Here is a 22,911-nt window from a genome sequence, read left to right as displayed (position 1 = left end):
CTATTGGGCTTCCCGGACCCAAACCCACTCCCCCCTTACACCCCATTAGTGGGCCTCGCAACCAGCTGGTCGGCCCAACTCGTGTCTACAAGCGCTATAAAACAGCGTGACGATAAGAAGAATTCGCGACCCTCCCTTATCGTCCACCTCAAAAACACTCCAACACACTCTCTTAATGGTTGGACCTTAGATCTCCACAACAATGGCTGTTTCTCTGAACTCAGTCCTCGGATTCAACTCTACGGTAATTCTCACCTTCATTCTCCTTCATCTGCTTTTTGTTTTTTTCCATTAGGCGATGCATTTCTTGATATTTGAGTTCTGTTGCAAATCTTGAATTTGAGATCTTTGGATTGGCATGATTTTATCATATGATCAATTCGGATTGAAAATTAAAATGTAATTATGTTGATTCGGCTCTTTCTGGTTGAATTGATGGAATTTTATTCAATTTTGAATTCATTTGTTTTGAAATGAAGCTTTTTTTTCTCAACACGTGAATCGCTTGATTCAGTGGAGTTTCCAATCATGGCCTGTTTTCAGAAGATTCAAGCGGAGAGGATATGAAAATAGTCAAAATACAGAACAAAAAAAAAAAAAAAAAAAAAAAAATTCGAAATAGCTGTTGTTGTTGTGGACCCTCCGAGGTCGAACCTCTCCGGGTCCGGGCCTAGAAGCTCAGGGAACTTTGGGTGCTAGTTTTTAGAAAATATGGGCTTGTTTAGTTTTGTTTTCTTGGAAAACAGATTTCTGAAGTGTCGTTTTCCCCCATTTTTGTAGGAAACAGATAATATCAATTTACTGTTGTCCGAAAATGTATCCTACTTTTCAACTCTGTTTGAAAAAGAACCGTTTTGAAGAACAAGTAGCTGAACAAATTTTTGAAGCTTTTCTGTCCTTATTTTGTTCTCTAGGATACATTTTCAAGGAACAGAACCATGGCTCTATTTTCCTTGTTCTCACAACTGGTAATTAAAAATCAAGGCTCCCTTGTTGATATATTTAATTATATTTTTTTCTGTCATTCAAACAGTAACATGGACCCAAGGAATTAACATAAAAGATTTGGTAAACTGCTATGCTGGCTGGTTCACCTAGAGACATATTAATTTTATAACCTTATTTTTCACATGAGGAGCATTCTGACGTTGAAAGTGGCTCATGATTATCCATGCTGCACTGGTGACTACCCTCTTAGCCGACTGTCCACATATTTAACTAGATTGTTCCAATGATTTTTTCAAAATGGTTTCATATTTTCCAAGCTTATTGATATAAAACTTGCAATTCAGTGCGGGGGTTTGAAGTAATTACTCATCCTTTTGCTTCTTCCTTCATGTTGAAAACCCTTTCTTTATTTCTATTTTGGAATTTTTTGCAAGTAAAGTGGCAACTTGGGTTGGCTAAAAAGGGATGAGAGGAAAGCCTTGGGGTATGCTCAATTCTGCAATTTTGTTTAGGTTTTTGAGATTCTCAATCACTCTTTTTGATGGCGAGGAATAGTGCGTGAAGACGGTTCTTGGATGAGGGAATCATTCCTCTCTTAAAAAAATGGGCAAGAATGCTTCTATTGATAGAGCTTTCACATCTGTGTATAGAATTGCTTTTTTCTGTTCCATTCCAGAGAGTGACTCTCAATGAGAATGTTGATGCTTATTGAAAAAAACAGGGCTTAATCTGCCTTTACTAAAGATCTTGATTCAGAATGTTGAGGTATGTTAGGTAGTTTTAACATTTCATAAATGTGACCAAGGACATGACAAATGTGCTTTTGCTCCATTCTTATATTGAGTCGATGGTAGAAAAGTTGTGTGAATTGTCTCTGTAAATTGATAACTCCAGAGAGGTTATGCCACTTTTGGAGTGTTTTAGAACCAAAAAGGATATCATGTTTCTTCAAGAAGTCGTAGGATAACCCTAGGATGGTTGCCTACACTCAAAGAGGTGGGCTAGAGTTTTCATTTTTAGGGTGTAAGGAGAGGAATAAGGAATAAAGTTTATGGTAGAGAAAAAAAAATTAAAAAAAATAGAGAGAGAAGATATGATGAAGAAGAGATGGAAACCTTATAGTTTCACTAAGGCTTTCTAGGAGTTTCACCTAGAAGAAAATCAATGGAGTCTCACCATTGAGGATTGCAATGCTTTGCAAATAAAAAAACATAATATTATTAACATCAATCAATTCATTACATTGATTTACATTGATTAGCCTTATTTATAGGCTTCTCTAAGAAATCCAAAGTCTACTAGGATTCTAATAAGCTATTATGATTCTAATTCTAATTATCTTATAACCTGATTAGCTAATCCTAATTTGATTCCAAATACTAATCATGCTTTAATTCCAACTAATTCTAATCTTAATTTAATTCCAAGTAATATGAATCTTATTTTAATTGCAATTAATGCAATTTTCCTTTTTGATGTATACCTTGAAGATTCATCCTCATCACTATTTGATATGTACTTTGCTGGGTCTAGAGAAAATATGGCACCTTTTAGGACTTGGACTATTTCAATGAGAAGAAGCATCAACATGTCTAGCTTCTTATGTTGTATTCATTTTCTCATGTAGGAAAGAAAACTTCCAGCTTAGTGAAAAGATGGCAGTAGATTCAATTAAAAAATGTTAGATTCATCAGTTTGGAAATTGTGATTATTAAATTCATCAATATGGACCTTTTTATTCTTTGTTAACAATTGTGTTGCTTAATGAGCTTCAATGGTCCAAAGAGGTGTTTCTATCCATGATAAGTATGTGTGATGCCCAACAAATGATTGCTGATCTTCATTTTAGAAGAAAATTAATGAATTTCAATTTGTGATCGGACAGACAGAGAACTTACCTTTATGACTTATAATTTGATAGTGTAGAAATTTGCAATGCCTTTCATGCCCCTCATTTGTTGACAATTTGTTTCTCCTTGCAAAGCTTCAAGCCAAATACCAGCATGTTTCAAGATCTCCTGTTGGAGTTTCACTACTGAAGGTCACCCCTAGCTCATCCTCCTTGGGGGTGTTTGAGTCAAAGAGATCCATAAAGCACAAAAGATGGGACTCGGGTCTTTTAGTTGCAGATAGTGATCAAGTTGCTGGGGAGACCAGTGAGAAGATCTCTGGAAGTGTAGATTCTGAAGATCAGGTCTTAGCAGTGAATCCTTCATCCTTGGATTCTGCAGCGGGAAATGGCCAATTTCAAACTAATATTGTCAATGAGTCAGAGCCTCAAACTTTTGAGGCTTCTAAGGGTTCTACTGTTTCATCAGATCTGAAGCAGAACACAGGATCCTCTCCTGATTCACAATCTAAGCCCAAAAGATCTCCATTAACTGCAAGAGAGAGACTAAGGGCAGCAAGGGTTCTCAGCCGTTACACAGAAACAACGTCATCTAAATCAGAACTAGGCAGCAAAGTGTTGGATGCTCTAAGAGCAAGTGATAAAGGGAAGAGAAGGTCTGGCCTTCCAGAAGCCCCTACAAACTTGTTTGATGACAGCAAGCGAGGGTTGCCGAAACAGGGCCTGACCTTTCAGTTTCCAGGCGGTGTTGATCTGTTTATCATTGCTTTCTCATTTGTTTTTATCAGCACAGTGATGTTTGCAACAACTTACATAGTGTGGAAAGCCGGTGCCATCCATTTTAATGAGTACTAAGTTGGATGGCAATGGGTTTTTTTTTTCATCTAGATGGGCTTGCCTCATCCATGAGAACCACAAGCCATCTTCACTTCAGGTACCTTAGATGCTTTGCTTTTTGTGGTTAGGATTTTACCTCTTCTTTCAGGCAAGGTATATACTTCATTGTACAAAGATTTGGTCGGCCGACAATGATATACAATGTCATTTTTATTCGCCTTTCTGCTTTGTATTCTTTCTTTCTATTTTATTTTATTTTTTCTTTTTATGGGCAAACAAAAATTATATTAAAAGGTGAAGGGGCACAAAAGCTTATATGGTTAATACAAAGATACCAAAAGGTCAAACAAAGAGGAGAGAAATGAAAAACAACTCCCTCTCCCTATTTAGAGCTGGTTAACAAAGTCTATATGGACATTGAGCAATCTCTTATATACATTCTAACCCACTTCAAAAAATTATATATAAAGGATTGTTTAATTGCTTGGTCAACTCTATTAGAATTTTCAAATGCCCTCTTATTTATCTCCTTTCATATGATTCAACATAAGCATAAAGGAGCAAATATAAGCTTTCTTCCTCTTTATCCCAATAAAAGATCCATCCTAACTCAAAAGAGCATCTTCACCTAATGTATCCCAAATAAAGAGTAAATCAACTATCATAAGATGGATGCTTTCGAACAATGAGGAAGGATATGATCAACTATTTCTTCTCCTCCAGTGTATATGGTATCTGTTTAGAAACTTTCATCCCCTCCTTTTAAGTTGGTCCAAAATTAAGATCCTTCCCCAAACTGCTTCCTAAGCAAAAAGCAGACCGTCTGGAAACCCAATGATTCCAAACAATACTTGGAGGAAAAGACTTCATTCTTCTATAAGACAAAAAGAAGTTAAGAGATTTAATTAAAAATTTGCCACACTTTGAATTTAGCGAAACCATTTTATCCTTGTTGTCCCTATAAATTGACTACACTTGCAGTCTCCTAAAAAAAAGTATTCATTCCATCTAGTTCCCAATCATGGGTTTGTCTTGGAAAACAAGGGTTCTAGTAGCCTCCCTCCCCAACTTGCTCCCACACCCTGCTACCCATTCATCTTTGGCTAGGAAAAGACTATCCCAATAGGAAGTTATTACACCGATTATCTTTTCAAAATTTCAACCTTTAACTATTGCCTACCTTAAACTTACTTTACTATTAAATGCTATATAATTTCATGAAACAGTTGAGAATTGACTTGCCCTTGAGGCTTGGCTCAAGTGGTAAAGGGATGAGGGAGGTTTGTGAGAGGTTCTAGGTTCAAGTTCCAATGGGGACAAAGATTTACCTATCAAAAAATAAAAAAAAAGAGTCGAGAGTTGACTTACTGAAGAGCTATTCCCTCTAACTGTATTATTTGGTCTTACAATCACCCAACCGATGTTTTACTCAATCAAGATTGTTTTTAGCTTTCTCATGTTTTACTATATCAAAATCATTTTTAGGTTTTTAGATGGAAAGGAACCTTAGATAAACAAAATGTTTGGAGATGAGGCTGAACTAGACAGGTCCACAGCTCACCATCTAGTTCAGCCTGAGATTTGTCATTTGTCCAAAGGCGGGATGTAATGGAAACTTGGTCCTTAAGGTGAAAAGTTTCAGATATTATGGTTGCAAATTGTTGCTTGTTGTCTTTGCTTCATCCAAATTTGGGAGTATTTCTGCTGTATAGAAATGACATGCAAGGGCTCATGCAATTGAGGAGGGTAAACATATCTCAATTCCAACTATAGCTGTGATTTATGTTTTCATGTGAAAACAGATATCTTTTTGGATCTTTGTAGCATATCCATGCTCTAGGAAGTTATGCTTTTATCTCTTCTAAATCAATCGATGTACCATACTCATTAAAATTGCTTCTAGACATTCGTTATATGCCCAAAGGTAATTTTCCCTGAACTATGAACATCCTCACAGTGAAATTCTTGATTCAATTTGCCAACTCATCATAAGCTACTGCAATGATTCCTATCTGATATTTGGATTCTTTTGGCATAGGATTGAATTATTAACTTCAAATATGCCTCAAGACGGTGATGTACCCGATTAGCTGGACTTTTCTTTGAGTGTTTCTTCAATTAGCTGGATTTTTAACTTGGTGTATGTAGATGTAGACCATATGAAACAGTACTTGTTGAGTTTTTTTCTTTTCACCACAGATCTGGAAGCCGTGAGTCCGTGACTTTTTTTTCTCGTATGGTAGGCAAGATATTAATTAGACTAAGAAAGGGAAGAGGATACAGAATAAAAAAGTTGTGTCTTTGGCATGCTGTCCAATCAATCTAATGTATTCTGTTTCTGCTTCATTTCAATCTCACCTAAGTGCCGTGCCTGACCACCTCAGGCCAAGTTGCCTTTTGTCACATCTGGAATTACAGGTTTTGTAGGTAAAACTTTTCTTTTGTTGCTTAGGTGGCCACAGGATTTGTAGCATCTCCTCAATCTGTAGTGATCCTCAAAATTTTCTTATAGCTGTGGATAGACTATTCTATTCTGCTCATACAGCTCTAGTTTGAACTTTCATGGGAAGTTAGTTATAGAGCCAAAGTTTTGACCAAGTATTGGGAGGTGTAGCTCAAAGTTTACCTTTTCCTTTTAACACAACTAATACAGGAGACCAAGGTTAACTCTCTCTCTCTCTCTCTCTCTCTCTCTCTCTCTCTCTCATTCATTAGAATGAAGAATATTTTCAGTGATCTTCTATGGTGATTACAGTGCTGAATAGATATTACAACACTACTTGTGTGCTAAACTACGTGTAGAGTACTGTGAAGTAATGATTATCCTTATCTTTTCCACTTCAACAAGTGCTCAAACACCCCATATGAAGCTTAAAATGTTTGAAATTATGATGCTTGCTTCAAGGTTTCTTGTTGGTTGTTCTATAATGATCTGCCATGTTTATCACTCCTGAGTTCTTATAATCTGTCCTCTCCAATCAACAAAATATCATAGGCACATGGGTTGGCAACTTGTGCCATCTAACCGATAAAGGCATACTGGTTATATCCATTGTATGCCTTAATTTGGCACATTTTCATTGTGACCCCTGCCGACGATATCAAAGTCTTTTGCTGTTTGAACAAGAAATGGGGGCAATGGGACCCAAAATGCTGCACTGAAGAATCCAAACTCCTAGCAGAGAGTAGATAAAAGGAAGAAGAAGAAATGGGAACCATAAGCACCACACGTTGCTCAGAGATAGAATTTACAGAGTGGTTGATTGGTAGTCGTATCAATCTTTTAAGTCCTCTTTATGGTGATTTACAATGATGAATGAGATTTGGGTCCTACCCTGAGACCAGTTGGTGATTCTGGTTGAAGCCCCTTGTTTTCTTGTGCAGTACTATCTTTATCATCAGGGAAAATAAATGAAAGTGGACAAGCCAAGCCACTAAAATGAGTGGCCTCAGTAGAGATCAATCTGAGAAAACTTAGGATTGTCCCCGTTTGCTTACCCTTGGTTGTTCGGTTATAAGGATATACTAATCAGGTTGCGAATAAGTTTTAGAAAGACCCTCCTCCCAATATAGGGTTTCACTGTCCTTAGAGCCAAACACAACTCCACTCCCGACACACCATAATACCATGGTTGAAAATGCATGTACATGTAGGAGAAAGCTTGCCAAAGAGCTGCATAAATGTGATGGTGATTGCAATAGAGTGAATAATTTTAGGCTCTGTAAATACAAAATTAAAAAAAAAAAAAGAAAAAAAAAAAAAAAACTCAACCAGAAGTACCATGAAGATACTTACACCACTTTGTATTATGGTGATAAATTTCTAGTTGCTTTTTCTCATTGTTTACTAGATTGATGTTCTTGCCATGTCTATATATGATACTTCTTCCAATCTGTTCTTGACACACAGTATGTTTCGATTTCTTGTCCAGTTTTCTGTGAGCATGGGATGCTTATCTGCATCACCATTTTTCGGTAGTCATGAAGATCCTTTTAAGATTTAGCCGAGTTGTTTTCATGAGTAAAGGTAAAATTTTAGGTTTGAGGTGACTGGCGGATAAGGCCAAACACAATTTGTATTTGACCAATTAAAGGTTACTAGATATCACACCAATCGCCATCACGATATAAAGATCACATATTAGTAGTGCAGAAACAGTAGGCGTGTGTGAGTGATAAAAAGGAGATAGATTTGTAGCTGGATATGAGAGAGGTTGTTTGTTGGACATGGAGAATTGCCTTTATTCTGGTTGGGCTCAAGAGGCTGATTGCACTCAATGTGATGCAGCACCTGTACTTCCATGGCTGCCACCTCCTCATGTTTCTGCCTCATTCCAATTCCATGGATTCCCTTCATGGTCTTTACCCGTTGAAAAGATGGCAACAGAGGATAGATCAGATGAGAGGACTGCAACAGCTTCCAAGAGCCACAGCCAGGCGGAGAAGCGGCGTAGGGATAGAATCAACGCGCAGCTTGCTACTCTCAGGAAGCTAATCCCCAAGTCTGAAAAGGTACTGCATCTTTTTCTCTTTCGATCATCCCTTTTTTCTTGATTACTTGATTCAGCCCATGTCTGGAATTCTCGTGTTTATGCATGTTTTCCGGTATTATCTTGAGAATTAGTAGTGGAAAACAGTTTGGTTGGTTATGCTTAGTCCTTAAAAATGTTACGAAGCCTACATATATCCTTTGTTAGAGTCTGAGCAGATCGATATCTCTTTACTGCAGATGGACAAGGCAGCTCTCCTAGGAAGCGTAATCGATCATGTCAAGGATCTGAAGAGACAAGCGATGGAAGTGAGCGACGTTTTCACAGTTCCAACTGAAGTTGATGAAGTGACCGTGGACTGTGAATTTGATCAAGGATTAGTCCCCAACAACACCATTAAAACCCCAGAGAATATCTTCATCAAAGCATCCGTCTGCTGTGAAGATCGTCCAGAGCTGTTCTCAGAGCTCATCCGAGCTCTCCAAGGCCTGAAACTGACAACGATTCGAGCAGATATGGCGAGTTTGAGTGGCAGAACTAAAAGCATTCTGGTTCTTTGCAGCAAGGATGACAAAAACAGTGTCTGCATTAGCACTCTCAAACAGTCCCTTAAAGTGGTTTTGAGTAGAATTGTTTCATCATCCACAGCTTCAAACTACCGCATTACAAGCAAAAGGCAAAGGTTCTTCTTGCCCTCTAATTTCCCACAATGATCTTCTTCTTCTTCCTCCTCCTCCTCCCTCAGATCTTCCCCAAATTTCTGGTTTTTCCTCTACTGTAAAAAATGAAATTTCCCACCATTTCTGGTGAAGAAATCAATCATGTGGTGCATACTATTCATATGAATGATATGGGTTATTCTCCCCCTATATAAGAAAAAGCAAACTTCTCATTATATGACCTCCTTTTACCTCTTCAAAAGCAAAAGTTTGTAGGTCCCCCCATTGTTGTGTAAGTAGTAGTCTGAAAGAGTATCAAACTTTCGATTATTGAAAGCATTGGGTTTTATTTTTATTTTTATTTTAAAATTTAAATACATATTAAATTATAAATTCGAAAGAAAAAAATCATCAAGCAATATGGGTGTTCTTCCCACAAACCTTACAGCATTTGTTGTTTGATCTACTTAGGCATAATCCCGGATGTAGCTTCCATGTTTTTCCAAAGGGTACCTGGCCTTGGCCTGGGCCTGGGCCTTAGTCCAAAAGCCCATCCTCAATTGCCACTTTTTTTTTTAGGGTCTCATCAGTTGAATAGTATCGAATCAAAACAGATTAGATTGATATCGAAAGAGATAAGAGGTTGATGTTATTTGAAAGGATATTGGATTGATTTGAACAACAAGCTTCATTTGAAATAATTCTGGGTTTATTTAGACCATAATTTCGAAGTAAAATCTTGATGGTGTGTGACGAAAGTTTAATCAAACATTTACAGTTATGAACAAAATTCTTCATTTTCTCTATTGTTGTTTAGACTGCTCTACAAAGAAACGATTCGAAGCACTTTAGATTTGTTCTAAGAAAATAGAAAATAATGTGCTTTTGATTTATTTTAATTATTTTTAATTGTCTTCCCTTTTTTCTAAAATCATTTCAAAAATAACGAAAAGGTTATGAAAATTAATTAAAAATAAAGCATTATATATACAATTTATTTTTAAAAAATAATTAGAAACATAGATAAAAAAATTAAAAAGTATTTCAAATTCTTAAACAAAACGTCAAAATTGTTCTTAAACTAAAAAATTGTTCAAACACATCCTTGAGCTACCCACCCTCTAATTTATCAACTAAGATTTAAGTTGATTGATTATAAATGTATAACCCCTTTTCAATAATTGAGGCTTAAGAATATGGAAGGATGGAAAAGGGGTGGGGAGAGATGATGCAGAGGCAAGAGAGAGAGAGAGAGAGAGGGAGGAAAAGAGGGAATTAAAAGGCAGTTTCAAGAAAGGGAGTGCGGAGTGGAGGCCTTGGCATATACGGCGGTTTTACAGCAGAGTCTGAGTAACGCCCGGCCCCAATCTCCAATGTCGCACTGCCTCCCACACTCCCCCCACCCCTTTTACTAGTCAAAACCACCAAAAACAGAAACCCAAAAGTCTTTTCAATTTTGATGGCTCACAGTGATTTTAATATTTTATTGCCCATCATCACCGTCCGATCAAGATAAATCCAAACTCAAAAAATAAACTAAAAAAATAAATAAAAAATATTATTTTGATAATTAGGAACCAAAACTGCCACGGTTTCGGAGTTGAATAACGCATATATAGAATAGAAGAATAAGGAAAAGCCGTTACTGAATCAGTTAAAAGAGGAAGTTATAACTCCCTTCGTCATCTCTCCAACCTCATGCATCAACTCAACCCCAAACCCTAACTGAATCTTTACTCTATACGCGCTTATAACGACTCAATGCTTATATATACATTCATCTTTGACTGCCCTTTTCGTTTTAGATGAAACCCAACTCATTTACAAATTTTTAATTAATTTGTTTGCCGATGACTCTGACCACCGGCGGTGATCGGATCAAGGGTTCTTGGAGCCCACAAGAGGATGCTTCTCTTGTCAAGCTTGTTGAGGAGCATGGTCCCAGAAACTGGTCTCTGATCAGCGCCGGCATACCTGGTCGTTCCGGCAAGTCGTGCAGGCTGAGGTGGTGCAATCAGCTTAGTCCGGAGGTGCAGCACCGGCCATTTAGTCCGGCGGAGGACGCCGTCATCGTTCAGGCGCATGCCGTTCACGGCAACAAGTGGGCTACTATTGCGCGTATCTTGCCCGGGCGGACGGATAATGCGATTAAGAATCACTGGAACTCGACTCTCCGGCGGCGTCGGGTTGGAGAGCTGTCGTCGGCGTCGTCAGAGTCGAACTCAGCGATGAAGCGCCCGAGTTTTGATGCAACAGTGTCGTCCGAGTCGGACTCGGGACTAAAGCGGCAGCGCGTTGGCGCGTCGCCGGAGCACAATAGCTGTGATAGGGTTAAGGCCGAGCCGGAGACGTCGCTAACGCTATCCCCGCCGGGAGATAGTGTGGTAACGTTTCCCGTGGTTGATAGAGTGGAGGATGCTCGAGATGAAGGGGAGCGGTGTGCGGTGGAGATGGCGGACACGTGCTTGGTAAAGATAATACAGCGTATGATAGCGGAGGAGGTTAGGAATTACTTCATCGCGTTACGGGCAGAGGATGGGCTTCGGGTTAGGCCCGAGCTCGACCCAGCGGCCCAAAATAATCCCTAAAATCTTATACCAAAAGTTTCAGTCTCACAGCTGTCTTTCTTTTTACACCGAAAACATTAGAGCTGGGTGGTCGAGGAATGAATTGCAACGGCAGCTGAAATTTTAGATGAATCAGTAGTTTTAATACTTGCTTTTTTAAAACAAAAAAAAAACTTTCATTTCACTCTTTTCTAACCTTACATCTACCAACAATGGAAAAGGTTCTACTTTGAGAAAAGTTGATGGTAATTTGAAGACCAAATCTTCTCTAACCCCTCTCTCATTCACGGATGGGTATGCCAATTATTTGTACTAGTTTGAATGATGAATTGAGTAACAGATTCTGGTCTAGGAGATCTTGGTGGATGGATCTGCTTATTAAAAAAAAAATACAATGGCAACCTATTCAAAGGAATCAATGGGTACCAAGCCTAGGACCTAGAACCTTCCAGGGCATCCAACTGTTAGGCTGTGTTATTATTCTAACACGAATAGATCACAAATGTGCGTAATGTTATAGAGAATCTGAGGACCCCAGCCAGCAAAGCTAAGGAAAAACCCCACAGCCCCCTCCCCATCTAAGAAATTCAAAGAGAGATTAGAAAACATGTTTCAAACCCTAAGGCGAGGAGTCATCCACATGTTTCAGGTCCCTGGCAAATTTAATCCTCTTTTTTAACACAATGATCAACTAATTTCTTTAGTCCATCACATATTCCACCAAGATACATACTTTTCTCAAGGTGCATCCTTTAATTTTAAAGGATCCAAATATAAAATTCTCCCCCCAACTGCATTCCCTTTGAGAATTGCAATTACAATTGTTTAGGTTGCTGATGGGAAAAAATACAACAAAAACATTCTCCACCCTTGACAACAAAATTAATGTTGATGACTTTCAGAGACAGTCTCCTGATGCATCTTGAAAATCCATTCTACACACTTGCCCTTATAGAGAGGCCCCATACCAAGGTAAAAACATCCATGAATGCTTAATAATATAACAGAGCCACAACACCGGCAATATGATATACAGCAAGAGAGGCTTTCCCGCACTATCCCCAAGATATGTACTGACCCAACACTAGGCTGAATAATCATGATAAAGGTTAAATTTCTAGGTTGGTGATTAAGTACAAAACCCAACCTCCTCAAGAAAGGCCAGGTGATTATGATGGAAATTTAATTTCAAGATTGGTCAACATATGCATTCCCGACCCCTAAAAATACCCAAATCTGATGCTCTTATGCTTAATGAAACAACTCCTAAAGCGGAAAATTAGAACTTATTTCTGTAGAATCTCAAAAGAGAAATTTCCTGGTAACATGGAGGGAAAACAAGACAGCAAGCTTAGGTAGAAATTTAAGCCCAACTGTAATTCCCTTACAATCCCCTTTGTCAAACTCCAAATAAAAAGAAAAATCATCAACAGAGAAACTTCCTGGCAACTGCAGGAAAACCTTGCTATAATCCCTTTGTGAAACTCCATATTATTTATACAGAGCACCAGCAAACTAACTTCCTGAGAACAATGGAAAACATGACAACAAGCTTAAATTGGAATTCAAACCAAATGGAAACCCCACTACAATCGCCTTTGTGATTGGACTTAAACCATGGTTCTACCAACTTTTTTAGTTCCACGACATCTGCAGTTACGAGAGAAGTCACAATTTCCATATACTATTCCAGAAAGGCTAAATCAAACCCAAAAAACCCTTAAAAATTCATCAGCAATTCATCCAAGAAAATGAGATTCATCAACATAACGAAATCTTAATAACCAAAACACAGTAGCATAATCCAAGTGTGAAGATTCTCCAAACTGAATCTAAACAAAATGTATCAGAACATTAAACAAGATAAAACTTCGACCAAACGGTACTGACTTAGAACAAAAAAAACGACTCTAAACGGAGAAAACGAAACTGATGAGGACCGTTCATTGGTTCGCCTACTTGGATCTCTGCCTCATCTTTCGGCGCTTCCTCTTCAACCTCCTCATACGCTTCTTCTTCCACTGATAAAAAACCAATAAACGAAACAACAACCGAATCAATCGTCGCCATTCAATTACAAACCGAAGTTCTAGAAACAAAGATCGAAAGGTTCATATACGTAGAGAGATCGATGAAGAAGACATACCTTAGCTCTCATGGTGATCGGGTGATTATAGCCTTCACTGCAAAACCCTAATTTTTCTGCTAGGCTGCTGGTAAAGAGGGCAGAGATTTTGGGTCTTGAGGGCTGTCGAAGTATTTATAGGTGAACCCTAGGGGTGATGGGCTTATTTGGATGTTGGTTTTAGGCCCATGTTTACTGGGCTCATTATCAAGTCATATCACTTGTTGGGTCTGAACCTTCCATGAGGGGCGGGCTCAAATGACCCAAAATAAATAAATAAAAATGGGGGGCTGTACCAACTACGAATGGGTCCATTCCTTTGGTCTTGGGTTTTGGGCCGCCCTCTGTTACCAGGTGGATCTTCGGATCACACCTCCTTGACTATATTGCTGAAAATTGTTTTTGAAAACACTTCTTTAAAACAGTTTTCAATTGTTTTAAGAAATAAAATTTTATTTCGAAACTTAAATATAATACTTTGCATTCATATACAATATAAAAATTTATAAAATATTCTTCATATTTCCAATTTTTGTTTAGAATACTTTAAAAGAACACCTAAACATACTTCAAATTTGTTTTTTTTTTTTTATAAAAAAAAAAAGCTTATCTTTCATAATCAATTTCAAAAAATTGTTTTCAATAAAAGATTTATCAAACATGCTTTTTAAGATATAAAATTGTTTTCAAAACAATTTCCAAATATACCATCAATTTGTAGCTCAACCTTGGTTTGGGTTTGAGAATTAAATTCATTATTTTTATCACATGAAACATTATAAGAAAGAAAAAAAAAAGTGAGAATATTCGGTTTTGTGGCATTGTGTAGAGAGGTTGAAATCCCTAATCATATATTTTGAAGGCTTGGGCCTAAGAATTAGCCGCCCATGCAGGCTGGGCCTTGATCTCAAGTTATTGGGCTCAATTGGTGTTTTGAGCCAATCCATCAAACTTAAAGCCCAACGTAGGAGCAGATTAGAGTGAGGAAAAAATTTGACTTACGAGATGTTTTTGAAAGACGTTCGATGAAAGGAAATGGTAAGGCATCGATTCAATACCTATTAAACTTTCAATATTCCTGGTTGAAAATGTATAATAAAATCTAGGTCTTTAAATGAGGGTATAAATGTATTAAACCATGATACAAATAAATGAGACTAGATAAAAGCAAATAGGATTAAACTATATAAGAATATGACTATAATACAAATAAATGAGACGGAAGTGCAATACAAAACAATCACACTCATAACATATTATAATTAGTCCAACTTTTCAATAGTTGCCAATTCAGTGTCATACCAAGACCCTTGATGAAATGTAATATAGGCATTCTAAAAAAAGAAAATATATGAAATTAAGGTGTTTTTTTTGGATACATTTTCTATTTAAAAAAATAAAAATAAATAAATAGTAACTATTGTGTAAAATAGATAAACTCTTGGAAACTGACTTTAAAAAGATAATGATTTTTAAAGCCCGTTTGAAAAAATTTATCATTTCAAATTTTGAAAATAATTTTTAACATTATAAATTAAGTCCCTACGTCCATTTATTTTATATATGAATTACTGTAATTTTTTTAATTTTAAAAATAGAAAATATATATACAAGCACCTAAGTTAGAAATTCTTTGTAGGTTGAAAAAAGTGAAGTTGAACTTCCTTTGGAAGTATTTCTATCTTTGTTTTATTTCTTGTTTCACTAATCAAGCCCAAAAACCCCTCTATTGATTAATGAACCATCATAGAGATATTCCATGGTTTTTCCCATTTTAGAAGACTCTTTTCCCAAGTAAATAATGCTCCATTTTTGGGTTTTAATTATTAACTTAATTCTTACTTTTGGTTGGTGTTAGGTAGTCACACATGTTTTGTATAAAGATAATAGCGTCCTAACACTATGGTAGGGCCAAATAGATGTGGCTCAAAAGAAGGTTAGCCCACTAATATTCATATGCTCCAAGATATTGACCTCTCAATTATTTGTATGTCACAAATCAGGTACATATTTCTTGATTTTACTGTTGAAATCAAATTTGATTGGACTTATCAGCTGACCTATGGGACATATTTTTCACTTTTCGGCTTTACTTCAAGGTTAAAACTTAAAACTCTTTGTTATAGTCACGAGTGGAAAGAAACAATCTAGGTTTTAGGTGAGACAAATGTGAACTTCAATATATTTTTTGTATTTTTTATTAACTCTAAATCATGGTTATGAATTTAAAGAGACAGTCCTGATTTTATGAAATTTAACCTGTTTAAGGACAAACCATATGAAAAAAAATGTCACCTAAAAAATAATATATGTTTACTGAATAATTCATAATTAAGATTATAATGAGAAGTGAATCAATAACTGTTTTCGCGTAAAATTACTTTTATGCGATGGGATATCACTCCCATCAGATGTTTGAACCTTATTTTCAAATCAAAGGACTCGTGATCTTTTATTAATTATGCATAGACAAGTTTGACTCACTTAATAACTCATATGATCGAGCTTACCACTCACCGTAACAAAAGAAGGGGATGCAACATATCAAGAACTTACTAATCTCTTCAAAAAAATTCATTATTGGATTAGCTATATACTTCATTTATTTCTAGTGATTTACTCAATATTCATACAATATCAAGTATTACGAATGATACAAGCCTTGATAAGAATCCAAAACGTGATTCTTTATTACGAAGCATCAAAGGGTAGTTGAGTTGAGAAAAAAGGGTTTTATGAAGAGTAACATTGAATTATACTCCAACCAAAAACAGGAGCAGTGGGAGTAGGTCATTAACCATGAGTCATGAGGAGGTCTCATTCTCACCGGCCACCACCAACCACGGGAAGGGGTGCCATATTTATTAGTCACAAGTTAAACTGAGAGGGGTCGTAAATGGAATTGGCTCATGAACCAACCCCAAGCCCTGCAAATCAGGACCCCCCACCCCTCCCCCATCACTTCAAGGTAGGAATGCCATTAGTGGCTACATGGCCTCACCACCCACCACCACCATTCGTCTGCCTTTCACCTCCAACGCATGGGCTGCGCATCCGCTCATCAATGCTTTAAAAAAATATAAAAGAAGAGAAAAAAAAAAAAAAAAAGGCAGTAAAGCAGCTTACATCGGCATGGTTCCCACCATCCTTCAGCTACCATTTAATCCAAAAGCTTAGAAGATGATTGGAAACTCTCCGAACTTAAAAAAAGATGCCGATTATGGAGAATTTGTTTTAAAAATATGTGGATGAACATTTTTCAAATTAAAATCTTAGTCAAAATGGTTTTTAAAAAGGCTTTTTAAAAGGTGTTTAAAGAGAACTGCTTTATAAAACATGGCCAAAATTTCGTAACTTCACAAGAATCGATACTTTACGGGGGCATTTAATAGTATGGGATAGACTTCATTTCCCATTTATTCCGATGGATTAGTAATTATTAGAAATGAAAATAGAAACAAAAATCGTTATCCTATACCTAAAGTTCCGGAAAGTGTTTTCAGAAATAGTTTTGAAAAACATTTTTTATACAATGATTCTTGAAACCCAAGTACGAGATGGCTCAAAACCCAAGTACAAGTCTTCAAAACAACAGTAAAGATCAAATAGTTGCCGACACACACTCCAAACTTAGAAATTTAATAAAGAAAATAACTTTATGCCATTCACAGAGTACCCAATTGAGTTCGAAAGGCAACCCATAATGAAAACCCGACAAAGAAATTGATTAAATTTGGGGAGAAGAGCGTTGTTGTTGGATTCATCATCAAGCTCAAACTCTATCAGAAAAACAGAAATCTCGCTTTGGTAATTTCATCGAACAGGTGGAGACTCTGAAATTAAGCCAAACCAGCTCAAGCTACAGAGTTCGAAAAGGCGACAAATCTCATCAAATCCGACAATGGGTAACCCAGATTTGCAAAATATGATAAGATCAATCAATAATGTACAGAAAACGATGTGATTCGGAAGAAAAAAACTACACATTATTATAATTATTGGCTGAATTATACACAAATTAAATATCTAAAAAGAAAAAAAAAATTTCACATGTCAGACTCAGTATAAATGGGTGGTGTCGGTAACGGGTTGTTCATCATATCTTTGGAACGGTGGAGTCAAGGGAGCGAGTGGACTCGGACAGAAGCGCGGCAGAGTGGACAACTCGTGTGAGTACCGAGCCACCGGTCCACACACTCAGAATGATAATAATGGTGACATTGAGGTAAGATTTTAACCTTATCCCCTTCTTGGAATATACCGAGGCATATACAGCAGTCTTCGATGGAAGAACCCGCCGGGGTTGGCGACTGCTGGTGTAGGACAATTGGCAAGCTGCTAATGATGGCTGGGTCGAGGCCCTGCGGCGGCGGAGGAGTGGGGGCGGGCCTGACGGAGGTGGCTGGGACTTGGCGGTTGTAGCGGCAGACCCAGCGAGCGTAGAGGAAGAGGAGGGTTATGATGAGGATGAAGGAGAAGAGGACGATGATGAAGAAGAGAGTTCTGCCGCGGATTTCGAATCTCTGGTCGTCGAACTCCGTGTAGCGCCAGCGGAGGTGGGAGGTGTCTTGGGAGGACATGGTGGGGGGGCACGTAGTTTGGTGGTGGCTACACGGCGGAGGGTTGAGGATGTGGGGGTGGTGAATTGGCCATGGCGGAAGCAGCTGGAGAGGGTGGAGTTTATGAAGATTAGTTGAAGTTTGGCAACTTGTAACCGTTTTTTCTATTATTGCAATAGAGGCCGCATTGCCACTCCCATTCACTTTTAGAAGCGCGTGGACAAAAACGTTTGGCCTGTTTGTTTAAACTATTTTGGCAAAATCATTAACGCTGTTTGTTCAAATCTGTTTTCCTCTTAAAAAAAAGGCACAAACCAAATTTGATAACAACGCGTTCTTTAATTTTCAGAACTGAATTCAAGTCAAACATCTACTTAAAGGATAAAAGAGTAGATATTATGTCTTATCTCGTCACTTATCATATTTTATATTTAATTAAATATAAAATAAGATATAAAATTTAATTTTTTTTAAATAATAATGATTTAAGTCTAATTAAAATAGATAATAGATTTAAGGTGCAAATATTTAGCATAAATAATGTTAACGACATAAAATATGAAAAACAAAAATATCCTTAAAGGAAATAAGGAAAAATGAATGTATTTGTGGATCTCATATTTTTAATTATTTGACTTTTATATATTCTTTTTTATTTTATTTTTAAAATTTCTCTCTCATTTTGATCTCCTAGTGTCACATTTATTTCACTTTCTTCTAAAAAAAAAATATTTTAATATTTTTCCTTTTATTTTTTTATTAAAAAAAATTGAAAAATGAAAAATAAACATATTACAAATTTTTAGTTATATATTTTTATATTTATAATTGAATAAGTTAAATTTTAGATAAAAACAAATATTTTTCATAATTTAAATTTACTTTTACTTTTATTTTATTATTAACGATATAACATTTTAGTAACGTCGTTGAAAGTAATTAATAAAACTTTCATTAAAACTTAATATTAATAATAATATTTTTAAAATATAATTTTTAATATTTAAAAATGATAATAACTATTTTAAAATTTTTATATTATTATTATATGAAATAAATTCAGGTTGAAATCATTTAAAAATAACTTTAAATATTTTCATGTACATCACTCATGATTTTGATCGCCTTCACAAAATATAGATTAAGTAATAATAATAATAATATCATATTAAAAGAATATATATACTATATAACATTTTAAATCTATATTTTATGAAAGCGATTAAAATCATTGAGTGGTCTGTATGGGGTATTTTTATTATTTAGTCTATATTTTGTGGAAGCAATCAAAATCATCACCAAGTGGCGTGTATAAGATATTTTTTTTATTCAAGTAAAATTTTGGATCAGCATTTAGTAGATGTTTTCTTGAATTTCTTCTAAAAAATATTTGTGAGCAAGGTTCCATCATCAATGCCTTTCAAGTATTTGTCTGTTTCTCTCCAGCTTTTGTGTAAAGGCATTGTTTGTCGAGGGCTCTACGTGCCCATCTGATCCTGGAAAATCGCCTCCTGTTGTCTCCTTCCTATTTTTCCGGAAAAAAATTCGATTATTACGGTCCATTTGAACCAGGAAAAATAAATTATTTGATTTCCAAAAATTTGAGGGAGAAATCATGAGAAAAGAAAATAGAAGGAAAAGGATAAAAAAGTAAATTTAAAATTTATAAATAATAACAAAAGAAAATCAAATATAATAATTAAAAATTTACATATTTTAAAATTATTTAATTTTATATATAAAAAAATAAAATAAATTTTAAAATATATATAAAAATAATTTATTATTTTTAAATATATTTTCTTATATTTTTCTTTTCTATTTATAACTTTAAAATTCAAATATGAGTCACGGGTCCTTAAAGAAAAATTTGCATATCTGAAGAAATCCTTCAAAGGCTTTCTCTTCTTTAGTTTTCAACATCTGAAATGGCATTAAAAAGATACAATTAAAGCTAAAAAGTCAAAATATAAAGTGCCATTTGAAGAAACACAGATTCACAATGCTTGAAATTATTCAGAGGGCACTGATGATTTTGTTCCCCAAAGCACAAAACATTAGTCAGACCCAGATGATGAGAAATGTGATAGAAGCACACCCAACAACAAAAAGAAAGAAGCACAGCTTCTTCATCCATGGCCTAGACCCCATCATCACCTTGCTGTAGAAGAATTCAACCGCTGTAAATTTGACAAACGCCATGTATAGCAGTATGCCAGACGCTAGAGACCCCGCTATCCCTTCCATGATCAAGGCATTGGCGCTTTTGGGCTCAAAACCAGTGGCTGTATATAATATCATGCCCAAAACCATCCCAATTGGTGCAGCAACTGAAAACACGATGCACATATATGCTGTTGTTCCGAAGTTCAAGCCTGCCTGTTATTATCACCACCACAATCACACTGTTTATAAGACTCTTCAATCTCGGGTTTTAAAGTCTAAACTCTAAACTCTAAACTTGCATAATTATAAATACTTGTATTAAATCTTTTGGGCATAATTTTGAATCAGGCCACTATATAATTACCCTTCTGAGGTCAGAATTCAGATTAATTAAATGAAATTTATTGAGAACATTTAGACACGCGGTGCTGAGGTGTAATGTGTAATGCTTTTTGATCAGCAAGTACACCAACATCAAGGGTTTGGTTGAATGGCGGTTGGGCGTTTCAACCCATGGCCTAAAAAACCTTTTTGGGGTTAGAAAATAGGATTAATTGATTAACAAGATAAAATAATCTCCAATTTATAAATTTAACCTTTTTCATGTTTGATTTAAATTTTTTTTTTTTTTTTCTGAGGTCTTTTAACATTTTAATTATTTAGATGTAAGTTTTGAAAGAAAAAAAATTATTTTTAGGGTAAAAAATAAGGGTATTTTTGATAAAATTGATATTTTTTAGGTTGAAAAATATAGAAGGTTGGACAATGTTTGAAAAGTGATCTTAAAAATAGTTCTAAAAACAAATTTTGAAAAATAACGCTTATAATGTTTTATAAAATAAAATTTTATTTAGAACTTGTTTTTAATATATTACCTATATTTTTAAATGTATTTTAAAAATAACTTTTACATATAATATTTTATCTTTAGTCATTTTTTATAATTGTTTTTTAAAATAGTCTTTAAAAAATAAGTAAAAATAATTACAAAATATTATTAAAAAAAATAATGTTTTCTATTTTCAAGAATTAAAAACTGTTTTTTTACTTTTAGATGGCCAAATACTTTTTTTTATTTTTTTTCTAGAATAGCAGGTATCAAACAATGCCTTATATCTACAATAATGGAATATTTCATCCCTATGATCTAATAACCCTAGAAAAAGATGGCCTGTCTAGGTTATGATTCATGTTTCCACTATCCCACCTCAACCCACAATAGGGAGACAAATGGGTTTCAAGGTTAGTGGTATGGTGGCGTGGCTTAGCTTTCCGAAGTTTTTTAATAGATGTAACGGCATATCAAGACAACCTAGGCTCTAACATCAAATCGAGCTATGTTAATCTGACCAAACCTTAAACCATTAGGTAATGGAGTATCTCTAAAGCCTAAATAGTAATGTGTGAAATTTTAAGTTGTGAACTTGTACGTAGTTTAGGTAAATTAAAGAGTAGAATGATTTGTGTCACCTGTGCCATGCAGCCACCTAGCTCTATTCCTTCAAAGAAATGGTGAAGCACCAGGGCAGCAACCAGAGCTTTTACGGTGCAAAGGTTGTGAGAAACTCCCGTCATCAGCCCTATAATCACCGGGTAAAACACTACCCCAATCTCCAAAACTTGAGCAACCAGCCTCTGCTTCAGTTTCGCCATCTCCTCCGCTTGCCGATCATGCCACCCCATTATCCCCATTTCAAATTGAGTAGTCACAGTTTTCTTCCCAGCAGAAGAAGAATCAGAAGAATCCTCGTGTGTCTTCACGGGCGCATAGTGACTGCTCTTATCATTCCCATAACAACTCTGCATGATATCCACCAGCAAAGCCGTGACTGCTCCGATGATTGGAACAATACCCGAGAAGGGTAAGTCCTTCCATGGACGGAGGGACACGACTTGGCAGTCGGAGAGGGAATCAAATGAACGAGGAAGGACATGGACAAGTGAAATAGAGAGAATTACACCAGCTGCCAAGCATTTGATAGCTAGAAGAAGTTTACTGTGAATGGGCTTCCAGTGAATGAAATGAGAGAAAATCAAAGGTGAAGAGATGCTCACAATGCTGGTTCCAAGCATTACAGCCATCACTATGAGCTTGAGCTCTGCAGAGGCTTCACTGTCTTGGCATGACCATGATGGTGCAGTGGTCCTTGGCACACAAGCCATTGATGAAAATTAACTTGGCCAAGATCTAGAAGAAGAGAAATAGAGAAAAACTAGACGGAGGGTGATTGAGAGGAGTGGCTCATTTCCCTCAGTTCTACTCAATATTTATTGATGTAACAGACTCTACAAGAGCTTATTATTTAATAACTATTAATTATCACCCTTTACTTTCTTCAGCCTTTCCAATTAATGTTGTCTTCAGTGCACAGTACTGCTAAGAGGAATGAATGGCCTGTGAATCATAAAAGAGTGTGGGGTTCACCATACCAGGTGAGAAGAAGGTTACATATACAGAGGGACATGGAACATGGAACATGGAACAAAGGGGTCTTGAACTCAGCCATGGCACGAGTCGCTGACTCATTAGATATGCCGAGTAAATGTACATGTTCTTTGACACCGTGAGAGTCTATATAATTTTTTTTTCTCAGTTTTCCGATAAAGATATGCATCAAAAATCAAACAAAAACTTAATTTGATGTGCTCAGAGGGGTGAGTCAATCTCTATACCATGTTCTCATAAACCATCAACCTACAGTGAAACACAA

At 36.1% G+C, this 22,911-nt stretch overlaps 5 protein-coding genes across 5 annotated transcripts; 3 read left to right on the top strand and 2 right to left on the bottom strand.

Moving 5' to 3' along the window:
* Positions 1-117: 117 nt before the first annotated feature.
* Positions 118-3,857, top strand: LOC117927450. The gene is made up of 2 exons (XM_034846933.1): positions 118-244; positions 2,933-3,857. The coding sequence occupies exons 1-2, from the start codon at positions 203-205 to the stop codon at positions 3,650-3,652; spliced, it is 762 nt and encodes a 253-aa protein (XP_034702824.1). The 5' UTR covers positions 118-202; the 3' UTR covers positions 3,653-3,857.
* A 3,690-nt stretch (positions 3,858-7,547) lies between these two features.
* On the top strand, positions 7,548-9,019 carry LOC117927836 (transcription factor bHLH51). The gene is made up of 2 exons (XM_034847528.1): positions 7,548-8,146; positions 8,364-9,019. Exons 1-2 carry the CDS (start codon positions 7,862-7,864, stop codon positions 8,835-8,837), a joined length of 759 nt encoding a protein of 252 aa, XP_034703419.1. The 5' UTR covers positions 7,548-7,861; the 3' UTR covers positions 8,838-9,019.
* Positions 9,020-10,448: 1,429 nt separating this feature from the next.
* LOC117927481 (transcription factor MYB77-like) lies at positions 10,449-11,710 on the top strand. The gene has a single exon (XM_034846996.1). It carries the CDS (start codon positions 10,634-10,636, stop codon positions 11,369-11,371), a length of 738 nt encoding a protein of 245 aa, XP_034702887.1. The 5' UTR covers positions 10,449-10,633; the 3' UTR covers positions 11,372-11,710.
* A 1,379-nt stretch (positions 11,711-13,089) lies between these two features.
* On the bottom strand, positions 13,090-18,055 carry LOC117928507 (RING-H2 finger protein ATL66-like). The gene is made up of 3 exons (XM_034848382.1): positions 17,737-18,055; positions 13,310-13,371; positions 13,090-13,182 (listed from the first exon to the last, which is right to left on the bottom strand). Exons 1-3 carry the CDS (start codon positions 18,053-18,055, stop codon positions 13,090-13,092), a joined length of 474 nt encoding a protein of 157 aa, XP_034704273.1.
* Positions 18,056-19,942: 1,887 nt separating this feature from the next.
* On the bottom strand, positions 19,943-22,408 carry LOC117929195 (zinc transporter 6, chloroplastic-like). Its single transcript, XM_034849452.1, has 2 exons — positions 21,671-22,408; positions 19,943-20,413 (listed from the first exon to the last, which is right to left on the bottom strand). The coding sequence occupies exons 1-2, from the start codon at positions 22,361-22,363 to the stop codon at positions 20,096-20,098; spliced, it is 1,011 nt and encodes a 336-aa protein (XP_034705343.1). The 5' UTR covers positions 22,364-22,408; the 3' UTR covers positions 19,943-20,095.
* Positions 22,409-22,911: the final 503 nt, after the last annotated feature.

Source organism: Vitis riparia, chromosome 13 (genome assembly GCF_004353265.1).
Source record: "Vitis riparia cultivar Riparia Gloire de Montpellier isolate 1030 chromosome 13, EGFV_Vit.rip_1.0, whole genome shotgun sequence".
NCBI lineage: Eukaryota > Viridiplantae > Streptophyta > Magnoliopsida > Vitales > Vitaceae > Vitis > Vitis riparia.
The sequence above is the reverse complement of the archived record's forward strand: the minus strand, read 5'-3'. Positions and strand labels throughout refer to the sequence as shown.

Bases quoted from the DNA above. Each gene is read 5' to 3' on its own strand.
- LOC117927450 (XM_034846933.1), top strand. From the start codon at position 203: ATGGCTGTTTCTCTGAACTCAGTCCTCGGATTCAACTCTACG. The intron at 245-2,932 runs GTAATTCTCACC...CTCCTTGCAAAG, and splicing joins TCCTCGGATTCAACTCTACG to CTTCAAGCCAAATACCAGCA.
- LOC117927836 (XM_034847528.1), top strand. From the start codon at position 7,862: ATGGAGAATTGCCTTTATTCTGGTTGGGCTCAAGAGGCTGATTGCACT. The intron at 8,147-8,363 runs GTACTGCATCTT...TCTTTACTGCAG, and splicing joins TAATCCCCAAGTCTGAAAAG to ATGGACAAGGCAGCTCTCCT.
- LOC117927481 (XM_034846996.1), top strand. From the start codon at position 10,634: ATGACTCTGACCACCGGCGGTGATCGGATCAAGGGTTCTTGGAGCCCA.
- LOC117928507 (XM_034848382.1), bottom strand. From the start codon at position 18,055: ATGTCCTCCCAAGACACCTCCCACCTCCGCTGGCGCTACACGGAGTTC. The intron at 13,372-17,736 runs GTATATTCCAAG...GTTTTTTATCAG, and splicing joins AGACTGCTGTATATGCCTCG to TGGAAGAAGAAGCGTATGAG. The intron at 13,183-13,309 runs GTAGGCGAACCA...CATTTTGTTTAG, and splicing joins AAGATGAGGCAGAGATCCAA to ATTCAGTTTGGAGAATCTTC.
- LOC117929195 (XM_034849452.1), bottom strand. From the start codon at position 22,363: ATGGCTTGTGTGCCAAGGACCACTGCACCATCATGGTCATGCCAAGAC. The intron at 20,414-21,670 runs GTGACACAAATC...TGATAATAACAG, and splicing joins TAGGTGGCTGCATGGCACAG to GCAGGCTTGAACTTCGGAAC.